At 35.7% G+C, this 22,571-nt stretch overlaps 1 protein-coding gene across 1 annotated transcript in view; it reads right to left on the bottom strand.

Annotated features, from left to right (window-relative positions):
• TMPRSS15 (transmembrane serine protease 15) overlaps positions 1 to 22,571 on the bottom strand; it is an 839,864-nt gene that overhangs the window by 145,137 nt on the left and 672,156 nt on the right. The window contains exons 24-26 of the mRNA XM_053705190.1: positions 8,939 to 8,988; positions 4,453 to 4,627; positions 1,449 to 1,630 (exon numbers count right to left, since the gene is read on the bottom strand). Coding sequence (XP_053561165.1) covers positions 1,449 to 1,630; positions 4,453 to 4,627; positions 8,939 to 8,988 — 407 coding nt within the window. The remainder of the gene's footprint in view (positions 1 to 1,448; positions 1,631 to 4,452; positions 4,628 to 8,938; positions 8,989 to 22,571) is intronic.

Genomic DNA, 22,571 nt, shown 5'->3' with positions numbered 1-22,571 from the left:
ATAACAAGTAGTTACTCACCTCTGAATTTCAGATTTTATGATCTTTATATATAAGTACCTTTAAAAATGTATTCTTGAAAATATAAAACTTATTTTATTATTACTGTAATTGTGATTTACCACATGGGTGCAGCTTCTTTTAGCCCAGTAATGCTTTTCACAGAGTAGAGCTTTCCTGTAGTATATCAGACTGACCGTAATAGGCGGGATCAGACTGATATACTACAGGAAAGTTCTACTCTGTGAAAAGCATTACTGGGCTAAAAGAAGCTAGTAAATTGCCATAAAACAGGCTAACAATGCTATTCAGCCGGTTGTTCATTCCTGTGAGTGCGCTTCTCTCTGTGTGTATTTAGCCTCCCTATGGGAAAAAGGGGAAACCTGACGTGGACTCCTTGCTCAGTGTGCTTAGAGGAACACTGCTACACCTCACTGAAGAGGCCCAATGAAGGCCGAAACGATCGTCTGGGGTTGCTGTGTTCCTTGTTCAGAGAGGAATTGCCTGGTATTTCGGGGCTGGACTGACCTTAATAGGTGGGATCAGACTGATCTACTCTGTGAAAAGCATTACTGGGCTAAAAGAAGCAGCACCCATGTGCACCCATAGAACAGGCTAACAATGTTATTGAGACGGTTGTTCTTTCCTGTGAGTGTGCTTCTTTCTGTATATATATATATATATATATATATATATATATATATATATATATATATATATATATATATATATATATATACACACACACACATTTTAAACATAATTTAGTGAACAGCAGAATAAGAACTAATAGTGGATATACATCAAATGTTCTTATTTTTATGACATGACATAAATACAAAAGCCTCCACATATTATTCCATTGAGCTAATTCATAATGTGTCTAATTTCAGACAATATAATGGATAAACTCCCTATGAAAATGCATAAGGTTGTCTCACTGTATTTATCTCAAGGGAAAGATATGAACCTCTGATGAATATAACTAATTGTTTTTCAACTCTGCACTATACATTTCTCTCTCACTTATAAAATACATCAATGCATTGAACTAAGCAACCACTTAAAGCCTCAATGGCCTTATTTCATAAACATAATGGTAATTTACCCAAGATAGCAAGTATTCAAAAAGCTATTGTATGAAGCAATTATACTGCATTTTCAATCGCTTGTGATTGGGGAATCCAATTTTCTAGCAATGATTTCCCTTTCAAAAAAAATATTAAAAATGTCTCTGTAAAATAACATTTAAAAGATCTATGGCATGCTCTAACAATATGCTTCAATATCTGTTTTTTTTTTCTGTTAGATTTGTAGAAATATTCTGCTGCATCTTCTAGAACTTGTTTTTCTTAAAAAACAGCTTTAATATATGTTTTCATATTCCTGGACAGTTTATTAGAATACATAATTAATCAGACATCATGAAATTGACACATGATCTGCTTACCTGTAAAATTGACTTTGAATTGTAGATGCATCATTGCAATGTCACTGTCTTTAGTTCTTCTGTTATAGTGTGGGCTTATGACAATTTGATCAATCAACCGGATTACTGTTTGTGGATAGGTCAGATTCAAATTGGTATGCAGACCAAGTATGGCTTCCCAGAGAGATGGTATTAAGTTTCGTCTGCAGATTACAATAAAACTTCAAAATTATTAATGACTAAACTAGCAGCTTGACTAATTTTCCCTGTATTATTTGTGTTAATCTTTGACCTCTTTGGCAGAACACATAATTTGTGTTTTGCATAGGATTATGTGAGATAGTTTGTTATAATTGGAAAGCACTTAATGTTTTCTAGCTACTCCACAGGACACACGTTTCCTAATACAAAATTATCCATATTGTTTTTTCTAAATTCAAGCTAAAGAACTATAAATTATAACAGTAGCTGGGACAACAATATAATTATGAAGGGCCTATTAACTTAATTATTATGATTCTTTAAACAGCTAAGTTAAAAATCTCAATATAATTAGTCATCAGCCCCATGACACAAATAATTAGTGTGTTCTATTTAAGAAACCATAGATTTGAAAAATTGCTTCTTGGTGTATGATTGCCACATGGAGAATAAAATAATATTAAATAGTTCAGCCGATATGCATTTTTCAGCCATCGTGAACATCATTTGCATTTTACTGAAAGTTGTATCTACAACCCATACACATTTTATTTAAATATAAATAATTGATCAGCTAAATATATACATTTAAATTAACTAAACAAAATATAATTATGTTGGTGTCCAAATGTTAGGTTATATTTAAAGTTAAGGGACTAATGGAAATATTTGAAGTTACTATAATTTAGTTCAACTAAAAAAATCTGGAAATTAATTAGATAGGTACTAAAAAGATACTTGTCCTAGAAATCTCAAAGGTAAAGCCTACACCTGTAACTGGGAATACATTTAGCATAAGGGATAAATACCAGAGAATGTCAAATGCATTGTAGTACCATTTTCTATATTATAATATACCCTAATTATGTCTTGCAAAGAAGTTCTTTCAATATATTCTAATTTAAATTCTAATTTAATTCACCTGCGAGTATGCAAGAATTTAGAGGTTGTCAGATGGAGTTATTTAATTGGCTCAAATCACTGTATAAAGAATGACCAAGGTTCCTTAAACCTAACTAGAAAACAGAGGCTAAACCTTGAATTCCCTACTAGTTGTGTATTTGGAACTACAAAAGCAAAATCTTGCAAATGAGGTTTGATTAGACACTGCCAGCATTCCTAAATGTTTTAGTTTTCTATAAAATACAGCCACAAAAGTGATGTTCACATACTGTTTTGCATATTTCAGATTAGCAAACTTGTCTTGAATTTCAGGACAACCTGGACAGCATACAAATAAGAGACAAATGTATGTGTCCAACAGATTACATTGACCTCTAGAATATGATCAATGTTATGAGGACATTTACAAGATTCTCAAGGAAAGAATCTTAGCCAACCCACTTAGACCACTATGAAATTCTAAACATACAATACAAAATAAATCTGCAGATTTCAAAAATCATTTTCCTAAATATTGCTGATTTTAAAATATCAAATACATTTTAATTAAATAAAAATACATATTATATTGTACACTATATTGAAATTATTTTTTCTCTCATTATCATTAACATCCAAAAACAATGTTGTCAAGGACAATTTCTTTTTAAACACTGGCCTATCATAAATACACCCTTTCCTTACTATTAGTTAAAAGTAACTTTAAAACTGTATTCTAAAGCATCTATGTAACATATAATAACACAACTTTACTTTGAAGTACTGTTAATTTAAGAAAATATTTGTCATCTGTGATGTTATATGTCAAAATATGTACAACCTAAAGGATAGATTGTCTACTCCTTATCTACCTTTGTGTGAATTCTACATAAATAATTGTTTTATTTGTTCAGTTAAGTTTAAATAGACTCTGAAAAATGTTGTGGATTGTTATATGTAGGTGTGACCGTCCAGAAAAAAAAAAAAAAGAAATTAGATAACCGAATCTCATTATAAGAAAAATAGATATATACAATCTACCTGTTCCAGTACATTTCCAGGAAACTGGATATCAGACTAACCATTTTTATTTTTTGGTAGTTGATTAGGCCAGTGAGAGTCCAAAAAGGAGGCTATATATGTAGGGAATTAATTTATAAGAAAGGAAAATGGATTTGGAAAGTCGACTTTCTGTACCCAAAATAATTTAGTGGGGATATTGATTTGAAAACATTTAATAAAAGGAAAGTTATTTATTATTTGAAATATGTTTTGGAATGCTTAACATTTTTCATTTTAAAAAATTGCATATTTGAAAATAGTTTATGTTTGTGTCTTTCTCACTGTTATATGGAGGGTCATCTGTTTTTACTCTTTGCTTTATTTTTTTGACCTTATCAGATTCCTTTAAAATTTATCTTGGGAGTGGCCTAGATTTTAGCCTATTTCTGCGTCTTTATTTTCCTTGAGTTTTTAATTTACCAATTTTAATTGGTGTGGGGTTTACATGGGGATTGCATATCCGTTGTTTTTTAGCTTTATAAAGGGCAGATACCCAGAATCATTGCTCTATGAGGAAATCACAATATTCTTGTTGAAATTAGTTCTGTGCAGCCCATGTGCTTTACATAACTAGATGAGCCTTTAAAGAGATGACTCGTGAGATTTTTCATCCAATGTAGATCAAATAGACAGCATTGAAATTTGGAATGTTGACACTGCATATCTATTGCATAAAGAACATATTTAAATAATTATTCATAATTAATTAAAGAGGGTTGGTACCATTTCTAGTAAGTATAAACCAAGAACACAAACAATTGTCAGTTTGCAGTTTTGTTTGTTTCGCTTAAAAAAACATATGTATAATATGTTTCTACAATGCTAATTCCCTTTAAATTAACAGTAATGCAACAGGAAATAATAAAAACTTTGACCTTACCCATATACACAATGAGCTGCAGATACCAACCACTCATTGTTGATTAGAGAGGCCCCACATGTCTGTCTTCCATTGTAATAGAGGGAGACCACCCATGGCCATGCTCCCATTTCAGCATCTGTTCCACCAACTATTTTTGAACTGTTTTTCTTATCTAACAATTGCTTTCCACATTCTATAAAAGAATAATACTAAGTTACAAAAATAATATTTTTATATAAATATTGTATTTTCTTAGGCCTAGATTTGGAGTTCGGCGGTAAAAGGGCTGTTAACGCTCCGCGGGTTTTTTTCTGGCCGCACCATAAATTTAACTCTGGTATCGAGAGTTCAAACAAATGCTGCGTTAGGCTCCAAAAAAGGAGCGTAGAGCATATTTACCGCAAATGCAACTCTCGATACCAGAGTTGCTTACGGACGCGGCCGGCATCAAAAACGTGCTCGTGCACGATTCTCCCATTGGAAATAATGGGGCAGTTTGAGCTGAAAAAAAACCTAACACCTGCAAAAAAGCAGCGTTCAGCTCTTAACGCAGCCCCATTGTTTCCTATGGGGAAACACTTCCTACGTCTGCACCTAACACTCTAACATGTACCCCGAGTCTAAACACCCCTAACCTTACACTTATTAACCCCTAATCTGCCGCCCCCGCTATCGCTGACCCCTGCATTACACTTTTAACCCCTAATCTGCCGCTCCGTAAACCGCCGCCACCTACGTTATCCCTATGTACCCCTAATCTGCTGCCCTAACATCGCCGACCCCTATGTTATATTTATTAACCCCTAATCTGCCCCCCACAACGTCGCCGACACCTGCCTACACTTATTAACCCCTAATCTGCCGAGCGGACCTGAGCGCTACTATAATAAAGTTATTAACCCCTAATCCGCCTCACTAACCCTATCATAAATAGTATTAACCCCTAATCTGCCCTCCCTAACATCGCCGACACCTACCTTCAATTATTAACCCCTAATCTGCCGACCGGAGCTCACCGCTATTCTAATAAATGTATTAACCCCTAAAGCTAAGTCTAACCCTAATACTAACACCCCCCTAAGTTAAATATAATTTTTATCTAACGAAATAAATTAACTCTTATTAAATAAATGATTCCTATTTAAAGCTAAATACTTACCTGTAAAATAAATCCTAATATAGCTACAATATAAATTATAATTATATTATAGCTATTTTAGGATTAATATTTATTTTACAGGCAACTTTGTAATTATTTTAACCAGGTACAATAGCTATTAAATAGTTAAGAACTATTTAATAGCTACCTAGTTAAAATAATAACAAATTTACCTGTAAAATAAATCCTAACCTAAGATATAATTAAACCTAACACTACCCTATCAATAAAATAATTAAATAAACTACCTACAATTACCTACAATTAACCTAACACTACACTATCAATAAATTAATTAAACACAATTGCTACAAATAAATACAATTAAATAAACTATCTAAAGTACAAAAAATAAAAAAGAACTAAGTTACAGAAAATAATAAAATATTTACAAACATAAGAAAAATATTACAACAATTTTAAACTAATTACACCTACTCTAAGCCCCCTAATAAAATAACAAAGCCCCCCAAAATAAAAAATTCCCTACCCTATTCTAAAATACAAATATTACAAGCTCTTTTACCTTACCAGCCCTGAACAGGGCCCTTTGCGGGGCATGCCCCAAGAATTTCAGCTCTTTTGCCTGTAAAAAAAAACATACAATACCCCCCCCCAACATTACAACCCACCACCCACATACCCCTAATCTAACCCAAACCCCCTTAAATAAACCTAACACTAATCCCCTGAAGATCTTCCTACCTTGTCTTCACCATACCAGGTTCACCGATCCGTCCTGGCTCCAAGATCTTCATCCAACCCAAGCGGGGGTTGGCGATCCATAATCCGGTGCTCCAAAGTCTTCCTCCTATCCGGCAAGAAGAGGACATCCGGACCGGCAAACATCTTCTCCAAGCGGCATCTTCTATCTTCTTCCATCCGATGACGACCGGCTCCATCTTGAAGACCTCCAGCGCGGATCCATCCTCTTCTTCCGACGACTAGAACGACGAATGACGGTTCCTTTAAGGGACGTCATCCAAGATGGCGTCCCTCGAATTCCGATTGGCTGATAGGATTCTATCAGCCAATCGGAATTAAGGTAGGAATTTTCTGATTGGCTGATGGAATCAGCCAATCAGAATATAGTTCAATCCGATTGGCTGATCCAATTAGCCAATCAGATTGAGCTCGCATTCTATTGGCTGTTCCGATCAGCCAATAGAATGCGAGCTCAATCTGATTGGCTGATTGGATCAGCCAATCGGATTGAACTATATTCTGATTGGCTGATTCCATCAGCCAATCAGAAAATTCCTACCTTAATTCCGATTGGCTGATAGAATCCTATCAGCCAATCGGAATTCGAGGGACGCCATCTTGGATGACGTCCCTTAAAGGAACCGTCATTCGTCGTCTAGTCGTCGGAAGAAGAGGATGGATCCGCGCTGGAGGTCTTCAAGATGGAGCCGGTCGTCATCGGATGGAAGAAGATAGAAGATGCCGCTTGGAGAAGATGTTTGCCGGTCCGGATGTCCTCTTCTTGCCGGATAGGAGGAAGACTTTGGAGCACCGGATTATGGATCGCCAACCCCCGCTTGGGTTGGATGAAGATCTTGGAGCCAGGACGGATCGGTGAACCTGGTATGGTGAAGACAAGGTAGGAAGATCTTCAGGGGATTAGTGTTAGGTTTATTTAAGGGGGGTTTGGGTTAGATTAGGGGTATGTGGGTGGTGGGTTGTAATGTGGGGGGGGGGGGTATTGTATGTTTTTTTTTACAGGCAAAAGAGCTGAAATTCTTGGGGCATGCCCCGCAAAGGGCCCTGTTCAGGGCTGGTAAGGTAAAAGAGCTTGTAATATTTGTATTTTAGAATAGGGTAGGGAATTTTTTATTTTGGGGGGCTTTGTTATTTTATTAGGGGGCTTAGAGTAGGTGTAATTAGTTTAAAATTGTTGTAATATTTTTCTTATGTTTGTAAATATTTTATTATTTTCTGTAACTTAGTTCTTTTTTATTTTTTGTACTTTAGATAGTTTATTTAATTGTATTTATTTGTAGCAATTGTGTTTAATTAATTTATTGATAGTGTAGTGTTAGGTTAATTGTAGGTAATTGTAGGTAGTTTATTTAATTATTTTATTGATAGGGGTAGTGTTAGGTTTAATTATATCTTAGGTTAGGATTTATTTTACAGGTAAATTTGTTATTATTTTAACTAGGTAACTATTAAATAGTTCTTAACTATTTAATAGCTATTGTACCTGGTTAAAATAATTACAAAGTTGCCTGTAAAATAAATATTAATCCTAAAATAGCTATAATATAATTATAATTTATATTGTAGCTATATTAGGATTTATTTTACAGGTAAGTATTTAGCTTTAAATAGGAATCATTTATTTAATAAGAGTTAATTTATTTCGTTAGATAAAAATTATATTTAACTTAGGGGGGTGTTAGTGTTAGGGTTAGACTTAGCTTTAGGGGTTAATACATTTATTAGAATAGCGGTGAGCTCCGGTCGGCAGATTAGGGGTTAATAATTGAAGGTAGGTGTCGGCGATGTTAGGGAGGGCAGATTAGGGGTTAATACTATTTATGATAGGGTTAGTGAGGCGGATTAGGGGTTAATAACTTTATTATAGTAGCGCTCAGGTCCGCTCGGCAGATTAGGGGTTAATAAGTGTAGGTAGGTGTCGGCGACGTTGAGGGGGGCAGATTAGGGGTTAATAAATATAACATAGGGGTCGGCGATGTTAGGGGTAGCAGATTAGGGGTACATAGGGATAACGTAGGTGGCGGCGATTTGCGGTCGGAAGATTAGGGGTTAATTATTTTAAGTAGCTTGCGGCGACGTTGTGGGGGCAAGTTAGGGGTTAATAGATATAATACAGGGGTCGGCGGTGTTAGGGGCAGCAGATTAGGGGTACATAAGTATAACGTAGGTGGCGGTCGGCAGATTAGGGGTTAAAAATTTTAATCGAGTGGCGGCGATGTGGGGGGGACCTCGGTTTAGGGGTACATAGGTAGTTTATGGGTGTTAGTGTACTTTAGGGTACAGTAGTTAAGAGCTTTATAAACCGGCGTTAGCCAGAAAGCTCTTAACTCCTGCTATTTTCAGGCGGCTGGAATCTTGTCGTTAGAGCTCTAACGCTCACTGCAGAAACGACTCTAAATACCGGCGTTAGAAAGATCCCATTGAAAAGATAGGCTACGCAAATGGCGTAGGGGGATCTGCGGTATGGAAAAGTCGCGGCTGAAAAGTGAGCGTTAGACCCTTTAATCACTGACTCCAAATACCAGCGGGCGGCCAAAACCAGCGTTAGGAGCCTCTAACGCTGGTTTTGACGGCTACCGCCGAACTCTAAATCTAGGCCTTAGCAAGCAAAAAAAAACTTACCCTTGGGGTTACACTGAATGTGAATAACAGATTGGTTGGTGCACTGATCACTGTCAAAACAGAACATGCAAAATAACATGTTAATATGTTGATATGTACTGAATAATATTTGAAGCTTAATTTAACATTATAATTGTTTGTATTAAAGCTTTGTTTACATAAAAACAAAGTTAACAGTGAAGACTAAATGATGTAACAGCAGTTGCTATTAAATGTGTAGACAAGTGTTTTTCAACTCCAGTCCCCTAGAAATACCAACGGGCCAGATTTTCATGATATCTGTACTAGAGCACAGGTGAAATATTCAGATGATCAGTAACCATGGTTACTAACCTGCTCTTATCCATTAGCGGATTATTTCACATGTGCTCTAGTTCTGATATAAATAAAATCTGGCCCTTTGGTGTGAGGACTGGAGCAGAAAAACACTGCTGTAGAAAGTTATTTTTAAAGGCTGAGTCCAAGAAATATCAGTTGATTAGAAAACATGAAACATGTATTTTACATTTTGTTGTGAATCTGTTTTATATCATTTGACATGGGCAAACAGTTGGGATTTATTTTGTTAAAGCATGGTGAAAAAAAAAATAATATATATATATATATATATATATATATATATATATATATATATATAAGCCTTCAATTACTGTATGTAAATGTAATGTTGGGGTAGATATCACTACTATTTTTACTGCACTTATACCAAGGTAACCAGTTTATTCTTCTATATTACCAGCAAACCTCTGTATCTCTCACAAATTATGTATAAACATTTTTTCTGAATAAATTGTGTGTATTCAACATGTAACATTTTTGTTAAAAAAGCTGTGTTTAATTGAGAGTATAAACCACACATACATTATTTTTTAAAATGAAAAAAAAAATCAAATATAGCGGACTAGATTATGAGTGGCACACTAACTGTTGCACGCAATTGAAAAGGGATTTATTGCGGCTGTTTGCGTTTGTTGGTTTTTTTGCTTCTCTAACAAGTTGAATATAAATGTGATTGCTTGAGCGCAATTGAAGTTAATGTTCATCGGGTTAGCGCAACCTCAGAGCTCTGGTTAACTGTTTCGTGAGACAAAAAAGTTTCACAAAATACATCAAAAATACATTACACTCATAATAACACCATCTAATAAAAAATAAAAAAATAAAAAAAATATTGCACAAAAAAGTTATATGGGTCTAAGGCAGGCAAAGGGCTATAACATAGAGATACATACATATACATCTATAAAGATTTATATTTATTTACACATATATATATATATATATATATATATGTGTGTGTGTACATATGTATTTATATGTGTATATATTTATAGACATATGTACACATATAAACATATAAATGTACTGTATATGTATACATATATTGACATATATAGAAGTGCATTGGAAACATTTGCAGTTAAGTTATCGAAAACATGAAAAAACATATGTATTCAATATTCATATTTAATAATGGTTTTAGTTATGTATTTACTGTAAATATTTCACATTCCAATGTTCTGCACATAGTAGAATATGTTCTAAGTATTTATATATAGATATTCCTATATATATCTGTATAAATCTATACTTATAAATAATCATACATGTATACATAAATATAGTACCAAAATACCATCAGATATATGTAGAAATATGTATTTATGAATAAATAGAACATATTCTTCTATGTGAAGAACATCGGAATGTGAAATAGCAATATTTTCATGTTGGTTTAGCGCACTTGAGAATACGAGATCTGGTTTGCGTGCAAATAGGGTGTTAGGGTTTTTTTCCACTTTTTTTGCTCCAATAACTTCTATGGGGGAATACGTTATCTCGTGATATTCTAAATTCAGATTTCTAAGCTCATCGGGTTAGCGCACAAGCAAAAACAGTTTACAATCAACTTGTAATATGAGTGCAACCCAACACACGCAAAAAGCTTTCTTCTAGCACAGTTAACACTGGAGCAGAAGCGTTACATAATGTTCCACTTGTAATCTGGGCGAAAAATAATAAAGGTGCTTAAAAGTATTTTTTCTTCATTATTTTAAAAGGAAGCATTTCAAAATATAGTTTAGCTTTTATATGTATAGTCCTTTACTGATATTTTCTTTTATGCTTGGCAGGCCATTTACTGTCCATCAATAAAGCACTGGGAGTTTTGTTATCAGCCAGTGAGCAATCAATCCTTAAAGGAAAATAATACTCATATGTTAAATCACTTGAAAGTTATGTGCATAACTGTAAAAACCTGACATGAAAATATCACATGAATATCTCTATTTAAAAAGAGTAGATAGATTTCATAAAAATGTCTTCAGCTCCTCTGCGAACAGTTATACTTCAGCTGCTGTCCAGATGCAAGTTGAAAAAAACAATTGCCAATCAGGCTCGCCAGAAACACAAGTTATGAAGCAGTGGTCTAAAGACCGCTGCTCCATAACCTGTTCGCCTGCTATCAACCCGATCGGATACGATTGGGTTGATTGACACCCCCTGCTAGTGGCCGATTGGGTGCAATAATAAATGCAGAGAGCGTATGCTGTCAGCATGTATCGATGTGCATCGGACATGATCCGCAATTTCGGATCATGTCCGCTCGCACAATGATAATTAAACCCCTTAATATCTTCCTTTTCTACATAGTAATATTCAAGTAATATTTTCTAGTCAGCTTTTAACAGCTATGCTGCATCACTTTCAAGTGCTTAAACATTTGGGTATATTGTCCCTTTAAGACCCAATTGTGCTCTTCTTGTTAAAAATCAAAACAATCTAAACTTTTTGCAGCAAAATATATTTTAACAAATTTACATAGTGCTTTTTTTTTTTTAAATAATTTTTATTGAGGTAATTGGACATACAGAAACAAACTCTTGTAAACGTCATGGCAACACGCCTATTAACATACATCAGAATTTATGCATCTAATATAAAAGGCATGTCATAAAGACCGTAAAGAATATTAGGTCCTAAACCATAAGGAAATGTGCCGTGCCATGAGTAGTACCTCTTTTTACATATTTGCATTTTTGGATGAACATTTGGCATACAAAATAACATGTGATAGTCAATCCGGTAGGCAAGGCAATAGCACTCTTATTGAATGTGCAGGTGATGGATGTGGTGCAACCTGCGTCAAATTATGGAGTTCCCTCCATGTTCTAATGCAGGCCCATATGATAGGATTATCTACTCCCGTAAGTACATCCGTGTGCTGAGGAACCCATATAAGGTCCTCAAGGAACAGTCCCAAAGGGAGCACAGCTTGTTCAAGCTGTCCCCACCTGGTATCATCAGGCGGAGCCCCCCAAGCTGTCACATGAGAGAGCATAGCCGCTTTGTAATATTTACAGACGTTAGGAGCTGCTAAGCCTCCATTCAGGATAGGCTTTTGCAATTGCTGCATCGCAATCCTCGGGGGGCTTACCCTGCCAGATAAATCTATTTGTCACTGTTTGAAAGCGATTCAGAATATAGTTTGGAATTATTAGAGGGATACCCGGAAAGAGATATGTAACCTTGGGTAGTAATGTCAATTTAACCGACTGGATTCTCCCAATCCATGAGATCTCATATCTAGCCCACTTTGTAGTTAGGTTTTCAAATTCTCTTAAGAGCGGCTCATAGTTAGCATGGATTACCGTTTTCGGATCAGGTGAGAGAATGACCCCCAAATGTTTTAGTTGGCTTGTAGACCAATTAAATGGGTAGGTCTCCTTAAGCTGGGAGAGCTGTGTCGAGGAGAAGTTTAAGGCCAAGGATTCCATCTTTGTATAATTGAGCCTATAATAGGACAGCTTGCCAAACCATTGTAGACTTTCAAATACCGCCGACATAGTGGTCTCAGGTTCTGTAATGAACAGGGTGAGGTCGTCTGCAAATAATGCAAGCTTCTGCAAGGTGTCATGAATCAGTAACCCCTGTATTTCGTTTGTTTGTCTAATCATGGTTGCTAGAGGCTCAATGGTAAGCACAAAGAGGAGGGGGGATAGCGGACACCCCTGCCTGGTCCCGTTCCTGATATCAAAGGGCTTAGAGCAAAACCGCTTCCCTCTGACTCTGGCCAAAGGGTTAGAATATAGAGCCATGATGGCTCTGATGAGATGGGCCGAAAACCCAAAGGCTTAGAACTTCTTCCATGTATTCCCACTGTATCCTGTCAAACACTTTTTCTGTGTCTAATGACAGGGCAACTAGTGGGAGCCCTAGAGATTTAGATTCAGTAAAAATATCTAGTAGGCAACGCATGTTGTCCGAGCCCTGCCGGCCACGCACAAAGCCCACCTGGTCCAAATGGACCAGAGAGGGAAGTACCTTGTTAAGCCTATTGGCCAGAATTTTCGAATACATTTTAATATCCACATTAATCAGGGATATAGGAATATAGTTCTCACATCGACTCGGATCTTTACCCGGTTTGGGAATGGTCACAATCTCTGCCTCCAAGCATTCTTTGGGGAAATGTCCTGTCTTGAAGGCCGAATTAAAAATGGAGACCAAAATGGGACCAACTTCAGCTGAGAGTCTCTTGTAAAAAACAGAGGTGAAGCCATCTGGTCCCAGGACTTTGTGTGATTTCAATTCTAGTGCTTTTTAATATGCATAATATTTATTTTTAGTGTTTAATGTCCCACTGATGCATTTATCTAGAAAATGTTTAAAGGGAAATGATACCCAAATGTTAAAACACTTGAAAGTGATGCAATATAGCTGTAAAAAGCTGACTAGAAAATATCACCTGCACATCTCTATGTAAAAAATGAAGATATTTTACGTCAAATTTCCTAAGTATTCACACCCCACTGTAAAGAGACTTTAAGCAGCCAGTCAGGATGCTTGTCCCAGGACTTGCAAGGGCTTGTGCTTCTGGAATTGCAGTCACAGAGATGAGCTGAAGAAATTTTGAGGTAAAATTATATTTTCTTTATACAGTTATGCTGCCTCACGTTCAAGATTTAGCATATGAGTATTATCGTGTCCCTTTAAGTCAGATAGCTAACAAATCTTGCTAGATATCTGACCTTATCATAGTATGAACAAAATGTCTTTATTTTTATTTCCCTTTAGCTGCTATAACATGACTAATTGGAAGGCTCCATTCAGTAGCTCTACCAAGGTTTGGGTTCTGTTCTGTTCAAAAGTGTTATTTTATCTTTTAAGCAAATAATACATTATTCTGTATTGTGTTTTCATGCAATTATCCTGAAAAATAAAGTGATTTAAAAAGTATTATCTAATATTTGCCAACATTAAACAGTGTTTAGACCTGTTGGATGCTGCAAAAGAAGTTTTCTATTTACTAACATTAAACCCTTTAGAACGCAGCTGAAAAATATGCATCACATCTGTTTTCTTTCAATGTTCACCTTGAACCATGATGATCCTATTAAACTCTATGGAAGCTCCCTGTATAAACCACTTATCTGCAAATTATCAAGCTGCACAGCTCACATCAAGTTGAAGTGTTTGTTTGTAAATTAGTACAAAGCATTACAAAGAATAGAGCAGACAAAAGTGCATCAGTATTTCCTGGACACATGTAAGAATGTTATAAAATAAACAAACACAAATCAAGAAAAACAGTTTACCGTAATATTGATTGCTGGATGTATTCACTATTTTATTCAAATAATGTTCGATACAAAGGATTTCGCCCTGTTGTTGATAAGTTTCCCTTTGTATTAATGTGGTGGTTTTCTCTCTGAGGTCACAGTATTTGCAATTGTTTGCCTTAAAAAGTCTTTCTTAAATTAATTATCAAGTCCATTTCAGTTCACCAATATCTTGACTCTTGGGGGCCGAATGATCACACTCCTAATGGAGCTTGATGCCCCTGTTTCCGCGCAAGCCTTCAGGCTCGCCTGAAACAGAAGTTATAAAGCAGCGGTCTAAATAACGCTGCTCCATAACTTGTCTGCCTGATCCTATAAGATCGGGCTGATTGACACCCCTTGCTAGCAGCCAATTATCCGCAAATCTGCAGGGGGCGGTATTGCACAGGCAGTTCACATACGCTGTCGGCATTGATCGATGTGCGGCGGAAATGATACGCTACATGCCTGCTCGCACATTATTAAATTGGCCAGTCAGGTAAGATTTAGTGCAAAGCAGAAGAGATTACATAAAAGTGGGGGATGCTGATGGATTCTGGATGGATAGAAATTGGAGCTAGGGGACAACGTGAAAAGATGACACATTGGTGGCATTTAATTTATGGTTAAAGAGTAGAAATGTCAACCATGGTCTCTACATCTGACCCGGCCAGAAGACCTATCACCCTGCACAGGGAACTGACGCTTCCTGAAACGCAGACATTACCGAAGATGGCCGGCGCATACAAAATAACCCCTCCGATTGCTTCCACACAAGCTTTCCCTTTTATGCAGCTGAGCGGCTGGGGTCACGATTATGCTTCGTTTGCATACCCGAGTCTGTGGCAGAGAATTCCTAGGCTGAGGAGCCACTTTGACCCGGGTGGCTGAACTCTACATCACCATATTCTTGCTCTCTCCGCTTATCCACAGGCTGCATTCCGGAGACTCTAGGGCAGTGGTTTACGGACTCTTGCACATCCTGGCTGGAACTTTGTAAGGACTAAGTCAAGAATGATTGCAGAGACTCATAATTTGATATAATATACTTGTTGGTCATTACTACTTTTCCCCATTGTTTTTTCATAGCCCCATAGGCTAATTTTATGGTATGTTTCTCATTTGTATATTATGATGTAGCTTACTGTCTTACACTAGTAAGATCAAGACAGCCATCGGCAATGGGGGTAAAAGATATCGGAGCTAATCGGATTACATCATACTACAGGCTGGGAATCGGGTAGAGTAACCTCCCCTAAGATCCATGCTGGAAGATTTGTCACTTTACATGCCCAAAGCTTAGGTATCAGACTTATTCCAAAGTGACTTATGATGTGCTGAGACTGTTACCTGATACATATTAATAAATGTTTTATCCCTATGGGTTACAAGATGGGGGTTTGTTAGCAAAACTTTGCTTTTTCTTTTGGATAGATCTCTTACCCATTTGTTACAATGGTTTGCATGTCAGGTTGAATTGCTGTTTGTTAGTCTTATAGATATTCCTGCTGTTCTTTATATCCCCTTGAGACAACAAAAGGAAAGGTCATGTACCACATGAGATCATTTCTTGGTTCTTAAATCTACATTGCTCATTATTACAGTCTGTTCCCCCAGATCTCAGGTTTTGAACATTGTATCTTGTCTATATCTATATACCTGTATTTATATTCTGAGTAAAGACGTTAGTAATATCCTTATAAGGTTGTGCTCTGGCAGATATGTAAGATAAGCTGTATAGTATGTACTTAGCTCATTTAAAACATGCCAATATTCATTTACTACTATACCCTTGGTTACCTGACTCGGGTACAACACCCTTAGCGTCCCTGAAGCACCACTCTGCAAATGTCAGTGCTTGGTACTCATGCTAACTGATGAAACTCTCAGTGTTATATATATCTAAGTGATAGTATTTTTTTGATAGTAATTTGTCAATTAGGCTTTAAATTTCAGGATTAGGGATCCCTCTTCTGACATGTTTTATATCAGTCGTCTATATAAGCCGAATGCTCCTTAAACATGCTATTATGTGTTCATACTAGCCATTTATCTATGTATATATTGCTAACCTCTAGTGACGCATACCCTTATGGATCCCTAGTCGCACTAAAATGTTAACAGAAGTATAGCCTTTACTAACAGTCTTAGATATAGATATAGTCTGTTTTTTCACTCGCCTGTAGAGATGTGTATATGTTTAGGCGCTAGTGGATACACCTAATGTATTTAATACTTTTTGCTCCTATAACTGTTTACGGAATCACGATAAGCTTATGCTTTATTATACTTATGTTTCAAGGATATGACATTGTTTATGTTGAGTTTAAAATTGATGCAAAATTATTTGTCTCTAGTGAGCTCCTCCCCTCCCTTTCCCGCCGGTACTGGTTGCCTGCGGGTCATACCCCTATTCCTTTCTCCCACATCGCCTATAGCTGGTAATTCCCTAGGGGAGGAGCACACCTGGAAATCCCTCATGTTCCATACTTACTTATGTCCTCTCCTCACTTAATAATACTGGGGGTTACCCCTATCCATTTTATAGAAAGTCAATTTCTAAAGTTGGTCATGATACCGTTGTTTTATGTGTTTAATTCTACTCTAGTTCTCATATTCCATGTGCTAAGATTCATTCTGGTATATAAAGTTTGTCTCCAGGTTATAATGAGACTAATGAAAGCTCACGCTTTAATTATGTATTCCAACTTTTACTTTCTCTAGATATTTTTAAGAAGTTTACTTGGCAATTACAACTAATGCTCACTTAGGGCCCCAATAATAACAATAATAATAGTTAATATAAGTTTGACATCCCGACTGGCTCCGCCCTCCATCCCCCCCCTATTATATTTCGAGCGGCTCTTGCCCGCTGCATCCCCCCCCCTTAAACTATAAAGCTAATCCCCCCTAGCCCTAATTGTGTCTGAGTGGACATTCCTATTCATCTGCTATATGGCTCGGGGAGGACTATTTTTGTTCTGTTGTTCTTACCCTTATTATAAAAATGAAGTCTTACTGTAAACTGCCCAAATTTTATGACATTACGTGTGCTGTCTGGATACATTATACCCTTACTGTAGGGTTTTGTTTGTAACACTTATCTAACAATATTGTATTTGCATTTTCTGTAAATATTTTGGGGCATACCCTTTGGTTGTATCTGTTTATGACTTCAATAAAAAATATATTAAAAAAAAAAAAAAAAAGAGTAGAAATGTTGGCAAATGGTATTTGTTCTGCAATATGAATATTTCTATAGAAATACTGCTAACATTTGAATACTTGTAATGAAGTCTATGATGGTCATTATTTAAATCCAAATATTAAACAATTCAAATGATACATTCAATTTTAGAAAGCTATGTTTGATAAAGGGAAACATTAACATATTTTTCGGCAAAATATCAGTCACTCAAAATGTTTATAGTGATTCAATGCAAACACAAATCATTGTTTTTAACGGACATTCTAAAACATGTTATCATTTCTATTTATTATGGGACTGAAAGTAATACATTTCTATTTTCCATGAAGACTCCTTTTCAAGTTATAGGGATCTTACTCTACATAATGACAAAGGAATTGAGATAATTTTAACACTGTAAACTAATCAGTAGACATGTGCATGGCGAAAAAATTAGGTTCGGTTCGGATCGATTCGGAATTTTTCGAAGTTCGGTTCGGATCGATTCGAATTCGGAAAATTTTTAATCAATTAGTTTCGGATTCGTTTCGGATTCATTCGGATTCAAAGAAATTTGGCTGGAATCGGTTTGATTCGGTTTCGAAATTCGGAAATTCGGAATTTCGGTAAGTGTTAGGTGGGATTAGACAAGTATTATGTACTGTATATTAGGTGTAACCCATAGCAGAGTGATATAACCTAATATACTGTACAATACTAGTGTAATCCATGGCCATCCGAATTTACCGAATAAATCCGAAGTAATTCGTATTTTTTTGCGAAATTCGGCAGTATTTTTATTCAGAAATTCGGTTCGATCCGAATTGCCGAATTTTCCGAATTTTCCGAATTTCCGAATCGAACCGAACTGAATTGCACATATCTACTAATCAGCATGTCTTCTGGAACACAGTGATGACACTATGCTTAATATTAATATTTTGTTATACTTTTCTTTATTAATCTGAGTTGAAATATCATTGGGGTAGATTTTACTCCATTTAAGCTTAGCAACTTTTTCAGCAAAAACATAATATCTAACATTCTAGAAAATGGAACTGGGTTTTAAAGGGGTTGGGGTTAAAGTGGTGTAGCTTAGATATTGGCTTTTTTGGGGGGGTTGGAACTGCAAGAGATTGTATCTGTATGGTGTTGACCTTACCAAGGACAGTGGCATAGGCTGGTGCAAGGATTAATACCTTAGGTAATTGCAATGATTATAACAAGTTCTTTACACACTCTTTATCCAATTAACTAAAAGTGGCAATCACAACTAAGCCTAGGGGGTACACCTTATACACAATATATATATATTTATATATATATATATATATATATATATATATATACATACACAAAATAATTAAAAATGCCATAATGTCATTACATGACATAAATCAATGCCTCAATATAATTACGCTCATAGAGTACTACTAAAATAAACAAAATATTATAAAAATAGAAATATTAAAAAAATATTATTAAAAAGTAGTATGAGAGTCACCAAGTTAGGATCAAACTAATGAGCTAAGGTGTTGTCAACATCAAATTCTGGTTTGTGAATCCTCAATGTACAGGAGTTCTCAGGCTCCTCCACTTCAGAACCCTGGGCAAGGTACAAGCAATATCAATAACAAAAAAGTGGGTGGCACATAGAGTAAATCCATACAATTTCAGAATTATTTTAAATAAAGATAAGGCTCACACCCTCTTTAAGCAGCCTTATAGCATGTGGGAATGTGCTGGGGGGTTATTAATATACCTTGACAATTGCAGAACTCTGCACACTTGACCACTGTAAAGGAATCAACAGGTAAAAAAAGATTGTAAATAAATTACACCTAGATTACACGTTTTGCACTATAAAGGGTGCAAAAACATAATTTTCTTGAGTGCAGGACTGACGTTGCATTACTGGCTAAAATGCTTGCGGTATAGCTATACTGACAAGACTCGTAATGGCTACTTTCTGTTTTTTTACGCTGAAATGGCCATTTTTTTCAGCGTTAAAACCTGAACGCAAAACTTGCAATCTAGGTGTTGGTTAATAAACTTTTTAACTGAAAAATAATTGAACCCATTAAAGGTTTAAATTAATTTTGAAACTAAATATTTGATGTAAATCTGTATAAACCAGATAAATTGCTTTGAGGTGCAAATTGTAGGAAAGAACATCAGTGGGCGCCATGTACTAAGAGGCGGGCAGACAGCTTCTTAACTCGCAAAGCTGTCCGCCCGCCTCCGCTACACACGGGCAGCAGATCTATTGATCCGCTTGCCCGTATGTACCATTACACACTCATCGGAGTGTGTAATACCCGCCCCTTCAATCGCGCAACCAATCACGCGACTGAAGGGGCTGTCAATCACCGAGAGCGAGCGTGCTCTCGGTGATTTTGCTTCGCCACCTAAGAGGTGGCGTAGGGTGTAGGAAGCAGCGGTCTAATGACCGCTGCTTCTTACATTGCGGGAAGCAGGCTCGCATATGCGAACCTGCCCCGCAAAGGCTCTGGAGAAGCTTTCGCTGCTTCGTACATGGAGCCCATTGACTCTTCAATGATCAAGTGCCAATCACAACATCATCAAAATCAGTCCTTTGCTAAGAAAACCTATTTTGCAGTTTGGTTGGTTATAAATTAAAGGGTCATGAAACCCAAAATTAATCTTTCATGTTTCAGATAGAGCATGTCATTTTATAAAACTTTCTAATTGACTTATATTATCAAATTTGATTTGTTCTTTTGGCATCTTTTATTGAAAAGCAGGGATGTAAACTCTAGAGCGTGCAGGTATTTGGAGCAATAGATGGCAGTAGTTTAGCAAGAAAGTTATTCATTTGCAAGGGCATTAGATGGCAGCAATATTTCCTCCTATGTAGTGCTGCAGACATCTACCTAGGCATCTCTTTAACAAAGAATACCATGAAATCAAATTTAATAATACAAGTCAATTGGAAACTTTTTAAAACATTGTATCCTCTGTTTGAATTGCAAAATATTTTTTTTTTTGGATGTCATATCCCTTTAAGTGCTTTACATGATCACAAGTGGCCCATGTAAAATTCATACTGCCACTTGTATTCAAATTGATTCATATTAAATCATAATTCACTCCTGCATTGTTAATATTTAATTATCATGGTCCATCAAAATCTAATGTATTGCACTAGACACATTTTATCTATCAATCAACCTCATTTAAATGACAATTGCATAATGTGAACAATACAGGGTATCCACTCTAATCACTGTTAAGAGAGATTTTGTTTTCCTAGTTCAGTAGAAATCTTATTAACATGATGATCTTATATTAAGAAAAAAAAAATCAATTAAAAATATACTTAAAAGTTTTGTTTTTTTTCTCCTACATTATTGAAGTATTTCATTTCAGTGACCACTAGAGATCAGTAGAGCCTTAAGAATGGCTGCTAATAGCGCTTGATATTAGACTGGCTTACATAGAGGTTAAACTACAGTACAATGCAAAGCATGTATTGTATTCCCACATGTATAGAAATACTGCAATGTTATTGCAGAATAGAAATAAAAGCAGAAGGAGAAAGCAACACAGTAATCAATAGGCTGTTCACACAAACACAAGAATCACAATGAATTTGGGAATGTTTTCTCATTATAAAAGGATCAAGAAGCTGTAGATGAATAATAACACAGAGAACGTCAAAACAGCATATTTTATTTTGCATACTGAATTTTATGTTACTTAACTTTAATATATGTGTGTTGTCTAAACATAAAGCGCACACAGTAACAAAAAAAAAGTTATCAGTAAGGTTCCTTAAAGGGATTTCAATAGATTTCATGCATTTTGCCTTGAAAATGAACATGTAATCTACCTGTAAAATGTTTAATCAAGGGAAATAAAACAACATTGCAATACACAGTCATTATTTATTTTTCTTTAGAAAATACCTGAATAGCTACTTGTTCTATTTCCTCCCAGAACAAAGGTGAAATCACTGACACTGTAACATACTATAAATTGTTTGGTTAGTTAAGAGCATTGTTTATTTACATTTGTTCCTACATGAACATAACTTTAAATATCATGAACATGACTTTCACAGCAAATGGTGTGCCCTAAACTACGCTTGATTTGCAAAACCTTGTTTAAAAAGATAGAAAATTCCTTTATTACCCATTCCCCAGTTTTGCATAACCAACATGGTTAAATTAATATACTTTTACCTCTGTGATTACCTTGTACCTAAGCCTCTGCAGACTGCCCCTTATTTCAGTTATTTTGACAGTCTTGTATTTTGAACATGAACTAGTGCTGTCTAGCTGTAAAAAAAACCTGCCAAAATGCACTGAGATAAGGGGTTGCCTTGAAGGACTTAGAAATTAGCATATGAGCCTAACCAGGTATAGCTTTCAACAAAGAATACCAAGATAACAACACAAATTTGATGATAAAAGTAAATTGAAAAGTTGTTTGAAATTGCATACCCTATCTGAATCATAAAAGTTTCATTTTGACTAGACTGTTCCTTTAAATGCCATTGTTACTGTCAATTTAAAATTCTTTTTTTTTTTTGCAATCCAGTGCTTAGTTACTGCTATATGCTGGGTTTAATGTCCATTTAACCTTTTTTCAGCCAAAGATGTCTGCAGTGCATTGTGTAGCAATACATTTATTTTTTTACACGGTCTCACTAGATAGTATAGCTTGAAAATGTAGCATTAGTTAGAGAATTTGATTTAGTAAATGAAATTTGTTGATCTAATCTTGTGCCTCTCTTTTCTCATCAGAACATAATTGAGCGAAGTGGAAATAGCATTGCGGCTTCTAAACTTAATACACATATCTCCTCTGCAAAATCAATTTT

This window comes from Bombina bombina, chromosome 3, assembly GCF_027579735.1.
Source record: "Bombina bombina isolate aBomBom1 chromosome 3, aBomBom1.pri, whole genome shotgun sequence".
In the NCBI taxonomy this organism is placed as follows: Eukaryota; Metazoa; Chordata; class Amphibia; order Anura; family Bombinatoridae; genus Bombina; species Bombina bombina.
The sequence above is the reverse complement of the archived record's forward strand: the minus strand, read 5'-3'. Positions and strand labels throughout refer to the sequence as shown.